Source organism: Phalaenopsis equestris, unplaced genomic scaffold (genome assembly GCF_001263595.1).
Source record: "Phalaenopsis equestris unplaced genomic scaffold, ASM126359v1 Scaffold000094, whole genome shotgun sequence".
Lineage (NCBI taxonomy): Eukaryota > Viridiplantae > Streptophyta > Magnoliopsida > Asparagales > Orchidaceae > Phalaenopsis > Phalaenopsis equestris.
In genome coordinates this window covers 6,564,642-6,579,900 of record NW_018164536.1, presented here as the reverse complement: position 1 = coordinate 6,579,900, position 15,259 = coordinate 6,564,642, and the positions used below count along the sequence as shown (strand labels likewise).

Genomic DNA, 15,259 nt, shown 5'->3' with positions numbered 1-15,259 from the left:
TATATATATATATATATATATCAAATTTTATGTGATTTATTCGTGCGCGGTTCCCAAGCAAAATGGGTGTCCTTCCTAGCTAAAATTGGTGACCCGGACGCGTTGGCGCAGTCTAATTTGTCGTCGGAGGTCATCCGGAGAAGTTCGCATTTTCATCCGTCCTCTGGGCTTAATTGAAGTCCGATTTCGTGCAATTTTGTGCATTTGGTGTGTGTATGTGACGAAAAAGTCGTGACAATGTTTTCCTAAAGCTTGGAGTCCTATTAGGAACTTTTCCCTTGAGTCTTCACAAAATAGACCATAACCGCTCGTTCATAAGACGATGGTCTTGTGCCAAAAATGCTATACATCAAAGGAAAATAAGAAGTGACTAGAATTTCTAAAAGGGTGGGTCTTAATTCTAGTTTTCTAAGACGATCAATAAGAACTCCTAGAGCTAGATCCTAGGCTCTAAGGAGGAGAAGAAAAGACCTCACAAAAATGAGGTCAACATATAGATCTCTATTCTCCATTCATTTATATTGAATGTTGCATGAGATGCAATTCTATAAATGTTAGCCTCAATTATTTCTTTTTCTTCCCAACCTTCGAAAAATAATTTTATTTGCCCATCTGTTAACTCTACTAATCTTTTAGCTATATCATTTATTAGTTCTTAATTGTAATACTTAATTTTATTTTTAATTATTTTTATAGTTTTTATTATGAGTGTGCCTTGATTGAGCAACACCGGTATACCGAAGCAAACTAAGACTATTCTGGATTATGTATGTTTTGTCCTATTTTTATCTTCAACATACTTTTATGCTTGTGCTGGCAAACTGAGAATGAATGACATTGAACTAATAATACATATATAACAATCCAAATCCAGATTTCGATATTTATAAATAACTTCTTTAACACCTAAAACTTATAATTACTTATATACAACCAACCAAAAAAACTTAATACACCAAATCTACCATTTCCGTTCATACACCGTCACCCCCTAGGAAATTCTCCTCAGTGAGTCATCCCTAAGATCATAGCGACGCTCTGCATTGTTGGTTGCAGAAATCCAAAAGCTCAATAGTTTTTACCCTTCTACAAATTTAACTGTGAAAGATTGAAAAGATTCCTATTCTTTCTAATAAAATTTTTCTGGTTACCATTCAACATATCTATTGTTTGACTACTAATTCATACACGAATGTCAAACATAGCTGCAGCTTGGAATTCAATTTACTACAAAACTCATGCAGATTTTAGCGGCACATTGAGGCCTGTCTTTTTCTGCTATATATACTATCCTTGTCTGATCATTCATAATGGAAAAAATTGGCAAAACAAAGAACTGTCATTTTGCTGTCAACATATAAACATTATCAGGTTAAAAATAGAGAACTCCCAATCTGCTAAAGCAGGGTATTTAAAATAATAAAACTATGTTGTTTCAACAGATGAATTGAAATCAGAGAACAAAATGAGTTGGTTGTACTCATGGCCTGGCAGAACCCCTCTCCCTGATGCTTGGAATGTAGATCTTAAAAAATAAAATAATACAAGGAAGAAGAAGCAGAGAAACCTCCATAGAATGAAAAAAACCCTAGCATTTATATACAGTTCCAGCCCAGCAACTTCCCTTTGAGCTTCACCGGCGAAGTGCAAAGCTTCTTGTGTGGTGAAGAAAGATATTTCATGGAGAAATAAATGGAGATGACAGAGTGCTACCTTTGATAAGTTTAAGAATTTTGGGTGGCATATAAGCAAATTAAAAGTTTTGGGTGTTAGATATCCTATTTAGGAAGTTTTGGATGGTTTGCATGTAAATTTTCCTTTCTTGTAACCATCCTTAAAATAGTTGAGACGGTGCTAATGATGAAGATGATAATCTGTTTTGAAGAAACCTTTTTTGTTCAACTAATCAAACCACTGAAATAAACAGAAATCGAACAAGTGAACATTACATAATTGCATAAACATGTTGAGTAATCCTGCTTGTTCCATTTGACCTGGCCTAACAAATGTTTGGGTTGGTCGTAGGTTGTGGCCATAATAGTGAAATTAAGCCAGCCCAGACTTACCTAATTCTTTTGATCTGTTTTGGAAATGCCAAGCTTGGCGATAAATATTTGAGACATTTTCATACATAGGGCAAAGTTCTTATGTATTTGCATATCTCACACCTAAACTTTCATATCCACACGCATATCACTTAAATATTTAATATCACATTAATAATAGCACTATTTCCTCTTTAAAAAAACTGAAATACACCTTTTTATGCATAGGTTTAAAGCACCAAAATGCTATATGTAAATAGGAAAGTTTAGGTGTGAGATATGTAAATAGATAAGAATTCTGTGCCACATATGTAAATTTCCTTAAATATTTTAGCTTTTAAGCAATCTGTCAGCCATCCTGTTCCTAAGGATATTCTGGTTCAGATTATCGGATTGGCATGGTTCATAGGGATTAGGCGTGGGCAGGGGTTTTCCTTAAATTCCAATTTGACTTACTTATTCTTGAATCTCGATCACTGTGCCTCGTTATAATGACTTACCATTCACATACTGTGTCTTTTTGCTTTTTAATAATCATTATTTAAAAAAAAAAATCTAACAGCTCTTTTGTAAACATGTGAAGTACAGGAAAGTGGAGTTTTGCGGGTACAGCTAAACGTTCATCTAGGTTTTTGGATTTTGGAAAATCTAATGGCATGTCTGTTTTGGAGTTAGCTAGTACTCCAACAAAAATAAATGGCGTACACTATGTTCAGGTGAGAGTTCTGTAGTTTTCCTGTTTGAACTTTCTTTAGCAAGCAAAGAATTTACTTTAGTTTTCTCTTTCTTATACATTTCATATACATGTATTAATTTTTCTCGGAATTCATGTTTCATGTTTAAAGGCTAAATCGTTGTCCTTTTCTCTAAATTGCATTGAATTTTTCCTGTTTTTCCGTTTATCTCCAGTTGCTGATGCCTATTGTTTTCTTTTCTCATTCACAACGTTATGGGAGGTTTTACCTTCTTGCATCTGGTTTAGTTTTTTCATTTCTTTTTTAAGCACCTCCTCAAATTTTACTTGCAGACTTGGCAATTGTTGAACTCCTATTTGCAAGAAAATCATAGCTTTACAAGTTGACTTCAATTATTTATGGCAAGTTCTCCTGATTTCAACCCAGAAACATCTTTTTTGTTTTAAGGGTTGTTTTGGAAATGGAGATATCATCTTATGTAGATTTCAGTTCAGACATATTAATGTAGTGCAATCTATCCATTGTTGTTTGTTTTGTTTTATGCTATGTTTCTAATCTGGAAGATTTGTATACTTACCACTCAATTCCTATTTACATATTTAGCACCTAAGCTTCAATTTGAAAATGGGTATTTTACTTTTTATAACTTAAAATAGTGATATTTTTTATGTTTTTGGTGGCATAAATGTAAAAAGTGAAGTTTAGTTATTAGATATGTATATATATAAGATTTGGATGGTATGTGTGCAAATGCCCCTTATAAATTTCATTGTTAACAAGAATAAACAACAGTAATGCTGTGAACTAGCATTTTTTTTTTTTTTGCTTCTGTAACCATTTTAATTTTTTTTACCAACATGTAATAGCAGTATCTTTTTTTAAACTGACATGTAAATAGCTACAGTTTTAATTTGTAAATGTCTAAAAAGAGACATTTGTTTGAAGATAACATGACTCGAAGATACTGGAGAATTAAATACCCATCAATAAAATTCTGTATTTAATTCCTACGACAATGAATTTGTTCATAAATTTAGTTGTTATTCTTGAAAACTATGGAAACAGTGTTTAAAATAGCCATTAATGGCTAGCAAGATAACGTTAAATACTTGTGAAAAGTTCTCAGCAATAATAAAAAACTACTAGAGAAAACTGGAAATTCTTATGACTATTCAATTATCTGTTATGTTTAAAAATCGACTTTGAAGATTTTTAATTTTATTTTTTGCTTTTACTGATTTTCCAAAAGCTGCCAATTTTGTAATCATCTTAATTTTATGGTCATCTTTTATTATAGGATTTTTTGCAGAAACAATCAACTAGACCTTTTTCTGCTTTACTAAAAAGAGCACATAGAAGTTAGCAGAAGTATGTAAGATTGAATAGAGTCAGTTTAGGTGGTCATTTTCTGGTTGCCCAAAATTGCCTTATGATTCTGGCTCGAATTTCTGATATCTATATTTAAGTAATGCTATAAAATTTTATAATTATTCCAGGCATAGTTCTTATTCTTCAATAACTCAGCATTCATCTACTTTTGTTAATTAAACACACACACACACACACACACACACACACATATATATATATATATATATATATATGATATGTCGTTGTTCCGCTCTGCTAGGGTTTCGCCTCATGGTGAACCCTAGCATCTCGCGTCGCCTTTGTCTTCGGCTTTGGGAAATGCTCGCGTCGTCTAGCGGCAGAGCTACCCGAGAGCTACCCGGTGTGTTCGTCTGCGCTGCGCCTACAGGCTCTGCTTCTGCTCGAAAGCTGTGCCGACACCTGCGTTGTCTGCGACAGAGCTGCTTCTGCACTGACCGCGGTAATGGCCTCAGGATTTTTCTACGCCGCCGCCCTCGCCGATGATAACCCCGCCAAACCCTCATATGCTACAGTGGTTCACAAATGCAACTCTCATTTCCACCTCGCAGATAGTCCGATATTCCCGCATATGTACCATGATTTTGTTGCAGGACATGGAGATTGCAATCTCATCGAGAAAGTTGAGAAAAAGGCGGGTAAACCAGCAATATTTTTCTCCGACGCTGAAATTTCAACTCGTGCAGAAAAATACAAATTTGCTCTAGTTGGAAAGTTCAATTAGGTTGCCCTAAGATGGAGACTATCAGGAAGGTTTTTAAATATTTCAAACTAGTTGGGGCTTGACAAGTGGATTATTTCGATAGAATACATGTTATGATACAGCTGAGTATAGAAGAAGATTACGCAAGGATTTTCTCAAAGAAATTCATCACAATCGATGATAAACATATGAAATTGCTCAAATGGACCCCGATTTTGATCCTAGTCAAGAACCCCCAATTGCACCTATTTGGTTCTCATGTTCCGTAACTCAAGCTTCAATTTTTTGACCTACCTGTCTTATATGCAATTGAGACTATCTTTGGAAAACCTTTTACAGGCAGACTTATCCACAGCCTTACCTACAGTTCATTTCTCAAGGTTCTCTATTGCAAGGATTTTGATTGAAGATTGAACGAGATATTACACTACCAGATGTAGAGGAAGTCTGGCTTGGCTCTGCTCACAATGTGCTCACAATGGTTATTAATGGTTATTAACAAAAAATCATTATGGAACAAAAACCTTACTACTGCAAACACTGCAAGATGTTTGGACACCCGCAGGAGAAATGTTTCAGATTGCACTCACAGTTGAGAATTAATAGTCAAAAACATGAACATGCTGTTAGCGCACCCCAAGTGCCTGAACGCGCTCCCAACAAACCTGATGACAGTCAATTTGAGAAGAGAATCACCACAAGACAGGAGTTGGTGTCTGCCCCTGGGAACCCTTTTCCTGACCATACTACAACAAATAATGTTCAGACCGAAAAATTAGGATAGCCCCGCAGCTCCTATTCAGGAAGCATTAGGTACAGAGGTGACAATTCACACTTCACTTAGGTACAGAGGTGACAATTCACACTTCACATACACTGGAACCTATCGTTGTGGCAACGACTGTCTTTTCTTCTACTGCGGTTCTAATATCTAATCAGACCGAGGATCACATGAGCCAATCTTTTGATGAAGAATGACATGTTTACACTTCTTGGCGGAAGAAGAAGACTAGGGGCACACTCCAACTTGGAAACTTAATGAATGATACTTTGGTTACTCCTGACAATGACATGACACTTCAAAGTTTAAATTTTGTTAGCTGGCTCCGCTCATAAAACTAGAGGAAGAGACAGAACTAAACTGGCTCGTACCCTAGTTGTTTTCAACATGTTTTAATTTTTTGAGTCTATCTGTATCTTTTTGTTGGGGTATTACTGTACTTGGTATCGTATGGGTAGGGTGCCTCTATTGGGCTCTCTCATATAACCTTTGTGTATCTTTTCTATTTCAATAAAATCAGCCCTTGGGCTTTTCTATATATATATATATATATATATATAGAAGAGAGAGAGAGAGAGAGAGAGAGAGAGAGAGATCTGTATATATATAGACTAGTTTTGTCTGGGACAGTTATGGTGCTTTTCCCTTTTATTTTTGGGCTAAATTTAGAATTCTTGAATTTTAGAAATGATTGAAGTGATACAACAACAACAACAACAACAACAACAACAACAACAAAGCCTTAATCCCACTACGTGGGGGATTGAAGTGATATGCCAACATAAAATTATCACAAAGAAGATTCTACTGTTTACGTGGGTGGATAAGCAGATGACTGGTATACAATGGCAAGCTTTACTTGAAATCTTATTAAGCTATAGCTCCAATTGCTCTCTTAAGCTTTCTTGGTTCCTTTTTTTGAAAATAATTTTGCATGAGGGGGAAGCTTGTTTGCTTTATATTTTCTTGTCTGACAGTTTTTGGTGGTGAATTTGGTACAATTGCTGAACTTTCTGAAATGTTTCTATTTTTGTATTATAGAAGCTTAAAGTTTGCTTGTTTGCTTCACCATCCTCGTTTTTGGTGGGTGCTTCGATTTTGAATTCATTGTAGCTGTTTATTTTTTCTTGTTGACGACTTAGAAGGTTGATACAGAAATTGTATCGCTATTTACTAAATACTATCCTTTAATAAGTTGATATTCTGTTGGATTATTTTTCTATAATGCTTTTATTGAACTGTGTGAATAATCTTCCCATTGTTATTGTCTTGCCAACCTCCTTGTGGTGAGTTCTTTAATTAATTAATTTGTATTCTTTCTCTTATACTTACCCTAAATTATAGAAAATTTATTCTTACAGATGGTAGTGGTAGCGTGTAAATGAGCTTATAGCTTGAATAAGCTGAATTTTGTTTGGCTTGGTTTGTTGAGTGAGCACTGATAGTTATTGTTCAAGCTCAAAGTCTTCCATAGGCTCATACAATCATATATTTATCACATATATACACATTTTTATGCCTATCAGTATAATCAAGCTTTTATTGAGCAAGATTTGATTGAGCTAGGTAATGTTCGTGCCTACTCATTGAATAAACTACTCACCAAGGTGAACTATTCACAAAAATCTAGCAAGATTGACTGTCCTAATTGATAGAACTCAGCTGTCCTTTTCTTATATTTCTCTTCATTTTTCCCGTCTTTATTTCTCCATTTGAAGTTTCTGATTCTAACTTCAGATGAGGGAATTTGAGCAATAAATTATTCCTGTTTAGGATATTTTTTTATTAATTAGTATAATATTTACTTAACCGCGTTTTAATTCGTCTGGGAAATAATAATATAATTTGAACATTATTTCATCCACCTCTGGCAGCCCTATATCCATTTTTTGAAGTTAATTCTTTTTTAGATAAAAGCATGACTACTTTTAAGATTGTAAAAGTTAATTATTGGTGATCTGATGAGTGGCAAAGCTTACCAGCATTGTCATATATAATATTTGTCTAAAGGATTTTTAATGACATCAAGAGTTTTTTATATTTCTACTTTATGTTTTATCAGGGAGCAGTTATTTTTCATGATGTTCATAACAATGAGAATGATCTTGGAGCTGCTCAAATGCGAGTAGAAGGTGTATATATCTGGCCTTTCAGGCAACTTCGATTGGTGGCAAGCAGGTAAACTTTACAGAAAGATTTAGATGCATACCACTAAATTCCTATGTATTTACGTATCTAAGCCCTAAACTTTAATTTTTACATATATAGCAGTATGGCAACATATGCATGAAAAGGTGTATTTACTTTTTAGAAGTTGATAGTGATAATTTTGATGTGATATAAAAGATTTGGGTGATATAATGTAAAAAGTAAAGTTTAGGTGTTAGATGTGTAAATAGATAGGAATTGTGTGGTATGTATGTAAATACGCCAACTTTATGTTCAGTAATGATATTCAAGGCCTATCTATGCTTATGATCCCTTTCATGTATTTTTGTTTTCTTAACTTATAGATGCCTTGATCTGCTAGTTGATATATCTTTGTCATTTTATCTGATATTATGGTTGTGATCTGTATTCATCCATGGCTAGAATCTGATTTCAACTTGACCCAAATTAATTATTGGCCTAGGCTTACTACTTTGGGCTGCGAAACATACTAAAATAAAGGCCAGGCTTGATGAATATTATAAAATAGTAAGAAAGAAGCTTCATCTCTCTTTTACTCATGAATGCTAAATTTTAGAAGTGGGCGGAAGTGAAAACGGTTAATTTCTAAAATCCGCAAAAGAAGAAAATTTTCCTACAAACTGAATTACTGATTTATTTTTGGCTGTATTATAATCATCTCTTTTTTCTATGAACTTTGCAGGATGAGGTTTTGAATTGTTTTTAAAAGCTTGTATTTTCTATAATGTACCCCGGCTAAAAAATAAATACAATTTTTATTTAAAAATATTTGATCAAATTAAAAATTTTCACATTAGAATCTAATTGCTCAGTGAAAGTTTTATTTGTATTTGGTACTAAGCGTGACATTCATCCAAAAAAAAAGAAAAGTGATCAGAGACATTTCATTCTCCATTCAGTTCGATTGGCAGAAACAGAAGTAAAGCTACAAATATGACAGACTGCTCCAAGCCTGCCGGTTAACCTCCTTCCTCTATCTAGGGAACTAGATACGAAATAATAAGCTCTCTATCTTTAATCTCAAAAGTTGTTACTCTAATCTTTCTCTAGTTTTCTTAACGATCTACTCAACATTCATTTTTCTAATGGAAGGCTGCTCCACCAAAGTACTCATTTCTTCTTCATTTGATATTATGGTACTTTATGTTATCCACTCTCACCTTGTTCATGGTGTTTTATGGGACTTTCTAGTGCTTACTTTGTTCCATGTGCAGCACATGCTCTAGTTTGCTACATTTAATCTCTTTTTCTTTCTCTTCTGTTCGTTTTCATTATTTTCCAATTTGGATAGAGTCAAAAACTTCATTATTTCATCTTTTTATTCAATAATGCTTTACACTGTTCCACTTGAAAGAGATTTTTTGGAACCCTTTAGGATTGCAAGCATTGGTGATGGCTTAATTGTGAATGCAATGAACATTGAATGGCTATTAGGAAGAAGTTTGATATTTATTACATCGCCTCTAGTCTATTTTAGAGGTCTCACGTTCTATATACAATAACAATGGAGAAATTTACATACCTAGCACTTATCTTATGTATTCTAGAGGTTTCACTTTCTGTATTCTTCAATGCTTTAAACCTATGCATAAAAAGGTGTATTTCACTTTTAAAAAATAGCAAGTGCTATTTTTTATTTGATATTAATGATTTGGGTGCTATGTGTGTAAATAAAAAAGTTTGGCGAGTGCTATGTGTGTAAATAAAAAAGTTTGGTGTGAGATATGTAAATATATTAGAGTTGCTACATGTAAATGTCCCGAAACAATATCTTTGCTAATGCAAGGGCAAAACTGCATGCATCAACCCCTTCATAAACTCCCTGCATTGGCTGGACCTAAATGCGTTAGGCATGCCTTTATCTTTTAGATCGGATATCTACTTATATTTCTCTGAAAACTGACTTCATTAATGAACTTTTAGTAGATGTTATTCTTTGGGGTAAGTATCACATTGCTTCCTTTGGTGTTTTTTTAAGAGTGCAATATGACGAGTAAGTGTTCCTTTTTGACTTTAATGCGCAAAGTGTAGAACAATATAACACTTTTCAAATTAGAATGTTTTCATATATTATGTGCATGTAATTATCATTTAATTCTTCAAACTAACACTACATAGGCAACAATTCCTAGCAAATATAATGATATATTCAATAATAGAAATTCCTAATGATTTGGCAGCAAATAATAATAATTATTATAATAAAAGATAGAAATTTAAAGAGATAACAAAATACTTAAAAATAAAAAATAGTTTTCATATTGAGTGACCGACGAGATTATGAGATGAAGGCGATGTGAAATGGCAGAGAGTGTAGATGAGGCATCTAGAAATAAGAAGATAAAACCACCAAGAAGAAACAAGCTTCGGCAGGAGAGAACAAAAGACCAATGAGCAACGGGAAACAATGTGGAGAAGTGAACGTTCATGCCTAGTAGATGTTGAACTGAGTAATGAAATCTTTACTAGGATATTGTTTAAACCAAACTTCTACGCAACACACACCTTTTGTTGTGAGTTTGCACTTTGTAAGCAAGTGATGTGTGGGGCCCTCATCACTGAGCCAATATCTTTGAAGCATGCTTGTAAAAGCATTGCTTCCCTTACATGTAGGCCATGCAGGTCTACATTTATAAAAACCCTCTTCTTTAATTCCTAACATTTAGTTCACATTTTATACAGGTATTTACATTAGCAAAATCATCAATTGAACAAAGTAATATAATATCCTTGTATTTTCTCCATCATTTCTTGCTCCCCGTATTTTGAGGCAGAAATAGCCCTCGCTCCTAATGCTAATTACTGAGAGAGTTATTTGAATCTCCATTTTCTAGTATGAGCTTGACTAAATCATCTAAAAAGACCTAACCCTAAAATGGGAGAAGATTCTTGAATATGAGGGCATTTTTATTTTTTGAGATGAAATTCCTTTCATTTTAAGTGAAAAAATGCTACATGAACTAAATAATAGATTAATCAATGCTTTTAACAAAAAAATATATTTTTATGAGGATTGAAAATGAAACTTTGGTACCATAGTGAAATCTAAAAATTCACTAGGGATTTAACTGAAATGTGATGGGCCCTCATGATATTTAACCTTTTCCTTAATATATTAAGTTATTATTGTTTATTGACTTATGTTCTTTAAGTGCTAGGAAGTTCATAGTTTGACTTTTTTTCTCCATGTTACATTTAACACCCAAATGGCAGATTTATTTAGTGATGGTTACGAACTATTAGCGATCATTATGATACTTTGGATAATTTTTGCAACAAATAAGTATTCTCTGGTGATATTTTCATGTATTTTTAAAGTATGATTAAATATGTTACATGGATTGAGAGGAGGATGAGCAATAAGAGGATTCGTTGTGAGTATAGAATAGAAAATATAAATATATTGGAAGTTCTATTTTGTTTATTGCATTGGTTCATGATCCTTCATTTGCAAAAAGTTAGAAAAAGGCTTCTTACTTTTAACAATTGGATCCACCAAATCACGATTGTTCTTCATTTTACTTTAAAGTTTGACAGCTCTGCATAGAGTAATTATGGAGCTATATTTTAGGAGTATTAACAAAACTGTTTAAGGAAATGATTGTTTTACCTTTCAAAAAAAAAAAAGGAAGTAAATTGAATTATTTTGGTTGAGCCAAATCAGATGTTGGATAAGATGGTTCATTGCATTAAGAAAGTCTTAGAAGCTTTTGAAAGTCTAGATATTTTGGTAGGGAGACTCAATGGTAGGTATAATTTATATCAAGGAGAAAAGATGTGCTTTTATGAAGTGGAAAAAAATAAATAAGAAGGTAGACAGCAAAGAAAAATCTATAAATTTTGAGTACATGATAAAGGAAGAAGAAAATGAGTTATTTTATGATAACTAAGGTAAGTGCTAAAAGATTATGAGACATTGATCAAGTTAGATACATTATGAGCGAGGATAATGTGATCTTCATTAATGATGAAGTCTTCATGGAAATATAGAAGTGTTATTTTGAGAAATTAGTAAATTAGATTTTTATGCCAATTTTTTAATAAAATAATTACATATTAAAACTTTATTTGAAATAGTGAAATTGAGTTATGAATTAGATGAAATATAAAACTCTGGGCCTTGATGATATATTTATTGAGATTTGAAGAGTTGTATGAGATATTGTAATTGCTTGATTAACAATTTTTCAGTGAAAGTTTGGAAGCTTAAGATAATTTTTTTAAATCTTATTGGGATCAAATTTATAAGATACTATAAAATTTTGGGATTGACTAAGAAATATAGACTAAGAAGATTTGATTTCAAGCCAGAATAATTGATTATGGAAGCGAGTTTTGTTTTACAATAATTAATGAAAAGTCATTGAGAAAAAAATAAAAGATCTTATATGATTTTCACTAATTTTTTATTAAATCATATAATCGAGTTCCACAAGAAGTAATTTGGTGTGCATTAAGGAAGATATGTATGTTGATGGTATATTGAGTTATTAAAAATATGTATAATTATGCAATTATTAATATTAAAATTACTTGTGAAGTTGACCAAGAACTTTATAATTATAATATGTTTGAATTAAGAACCAATTTATCCTTTTCCATACGTAATGAAGATGCTTACTAAGGATATTTAAAGAGTAGTGCCTTGATGTATGTTTTTTCCATATAGCATGTCCATAATCGATGAGGCATCTATTCGAATAAGTGAAAGTTATAATAATAGAAAAATATTTGGAAGAATAACTTATAATTAGTAGAGTAGTGAATGAGTAAATAACATGCAATTTTAATGGATTTACTATTAATGATTATCCGTATCAATAGAAGATAAATTGATATCTATGTGCCTTAAATTTAAGTATTTTGGATTTATCATTACTAATGAATATGGATATAGACAGATAAAACTTCTATAGTTAAGATTACATAGTTAAAAAGGAGAAGTGCCTTAAGAATGCTATTGAATAAGAAGATATCACAGAGACTTAAAAGGCAAATTTAATAAAATTGTAATTAGGTCAGGAATGTTGTATGAATTTGCTTTTTGAATGATTAAAAAGTTTTTAATTGTTAAGTTAAGCATTACAAAACTAAAAAGTTAAGTTGTGTGAGGAAAAATTAAAATGGATGAATGAATGATAATATTAGAGGAACATCTAGAGTGACGTATGTTAAAGATATTGTATTTGAAAATAGATTTATGTAATTTCAACATGTACAACGAAGAGTGGATAATGCACCAATTAGAGGTAGAAGAACAGTGTTGGAGGATTAGGATGCAAAAAGGGTAGGTCTAAGGTATAATGGATACCGATTGGTTCAAAATGATCTGTGATGGTTAGGTTTAACAGCTCAAGCAACCTTCATCGTAAGCAAATTGAGTATTCATAAAGCCATCCCCAAATAGTCGGGCTAAAGTTAATGAAGATGATATTTAAATGTTATTATTAATATTTTATTTCTATTATTTTTCTATTGCTGTCATCAAGGTTCAGCCCTAGTTAATCATTAAATCTTGAATCATCTTCTTTTAGTTTGATGTTCTTATAGTTTTCAATACCTTAATCATGAGTGGCTGCTAGTTCAGCCAAACATTATTAAATCTTTTCGTTGTTAATTGTAATATTTGTAAATTTTATTTTTTGCATTTGAGTGAATGAATTGAAATTCATGCATGGATTTATTCTTGTTAGTTTACTTGTGACCTAATCATGAGTTGTGGTTTGCCTTCTATGATATGCTATTGCTCTGTTTTCTCTAGAATGTTAAGAGGAAAAATTATTCAACATTTATTTTTATTTCTGCTGCTGCTGTTCATTTCAATTTGTTTTTCTATTAATGCGCTTTATTTGGTCCCTTTTTTTCTCAATATATATATAAGGTTATAAAATTTTGCTTTCACTTCTCTATTTTTTTTTAGCACTCACAACTTATTTGTCATGTTTATTTTATTCTCTGCTGCAGTGGATCAGATGCAGTGCTGCTACAAGAAGCGCACTTTATGTCGAATCCTTATCATTTGGTAAACAGTAAACATTTTCCAATTGTATATTCAATGTTTTAGTTTTACAGTTTCCTTTTTCTGAATTTATTTATCAAGATATAGAGCATTGTGGTAGTTCTATTTTTGTTTACTTCTCATGTAACTATATTGGACAGCAATGACTTCTATCATAAATTAAACATGCATGATGTAGGACAGCTAAAGCTCTAGTTCTCATAATGCTTACTAAGTTGAAAGCCATAAATGTGAATAAAGCCATAAATGTGAATCGCCAAAAAAAAAAAAAAAGGAAAGGTTTCACAAAGTAAAGATCACTAATTGCACATTTTTTTCAAGTGTAAATTCAAAATCTGTTAAATTGAACCAAAATGATAATGCAACAATATATTGAATTTGAAGAAATGACCGAGAAATTCAAACTACAAAAAATTAGCAAACAACCAAAATTTTTGGCTGCGATTGAATTACCAGTTGTTAAACTTGACCAAAAAATTGGACTTAAAATTTAAGAAGAAGATTAAGGAAAAGTAGTCACCAGGTGGTAAAAATGCATGCATCACATTGATAGAAGGAGATATCTTCCTCCAGACCACAAGCACATAGGATTTAAAGCAAGATGCCAAGATATATAATTTGGCTCTTCAAAAGTTAATCAAATTACATGCCTCCAGAAACTAATAACTTTTATTCTTTGGTTAGTAGATATAATTGACACAAAATCATTCCAATTTGGTCCCCAAATTCAAGACAAACTCTAGCTGTCAAGTCCAGTACAGTTATCATGCACGTATTCAAATATCCCATCACGATGTCACTAAAACTTTAAAGAACATCTCGTTCTCAAGATCAAAGCCATGTCAAATACCCAAAATTGAGGGCTAAGAAATAAAATAGAACTTCTTAAATAAATATACTAAGGTCAGTTTTTATCGACATTTTTATTGAGCTTAAGCATGCAGATCTGCATGAATTCTGCATCTGATGGAACACCATTAATTTTCGTCATTGTTTATACTCTAGTTTTAATATTTTATTTTAGATATATTGTTCTATAGATTCTCTTAAGAAGATTCCTTATAATTCTAGCTCTTCTGACACTGGAGCTGATTTTTTCACTTCTTATCTCTCTTGCATGACATAGCTAGGAGCATTTTCCTCTCAAATTTTTCAAGAATCTCCCAGGGATACAGTGAGAAAGAAAATATGTAAGATTAATGTAATTCATTTTATTATCCAAAACAAGATTTACAATAGCATGGGCTTTTTGTAAATGCTGAAAATATTTCATTTTGAAGCTATATATTTCTTTATAATTTTGACAGCCATTTCATAGTCTTGATATTTGCTTTTCAGCAATTACGGATGAAATCGAGAAACATTGCAACATTGAAATATCTGCCCATGTTTCACGGATCTCGTCGAGACAAGCTGGTATTAGCTCATCTAAAGCTT

The 15,259-nt window shown here is 32.3% G+C and overlaps 1 protein-coding gene across 5 annotated transcripts in view; it reads left to right on the top strand.

Moving 5' to 3' along the window:
• The window catches only part of LOC110020314 (transmembrane E3 ubiquitin-protein ligase 1-like), a gene marked incomplete at its 3' end in the record, with an annotated part of 43,034 nt that overhangs the window by 9,577 nt on the left and 18,198 nt on the right, over nucleotides 1-15,259 (top strand). For all 5 annotated transcript variants that reach the window (XM_020718370.1, XM_020718371.1, XM_020718374.1 and 2 more), the window contains 5 exon segments: nucleotides 2,634-2,761; nucleotides 7,676-7,791; nucleotides 13,768-13,825; nucleotides 14,949-15,012; nucleotides 15,161-15,238. In XM_020718370.1, the coding sequence (XP_020574029.1) occupies nucleotides 2,634-2,761; nucleotides 7,676-7,791; nucleotides 13,768-13,825; nucleotides 14,949-15,012; nucleotides 15,161-15,238 (444 nt within the window).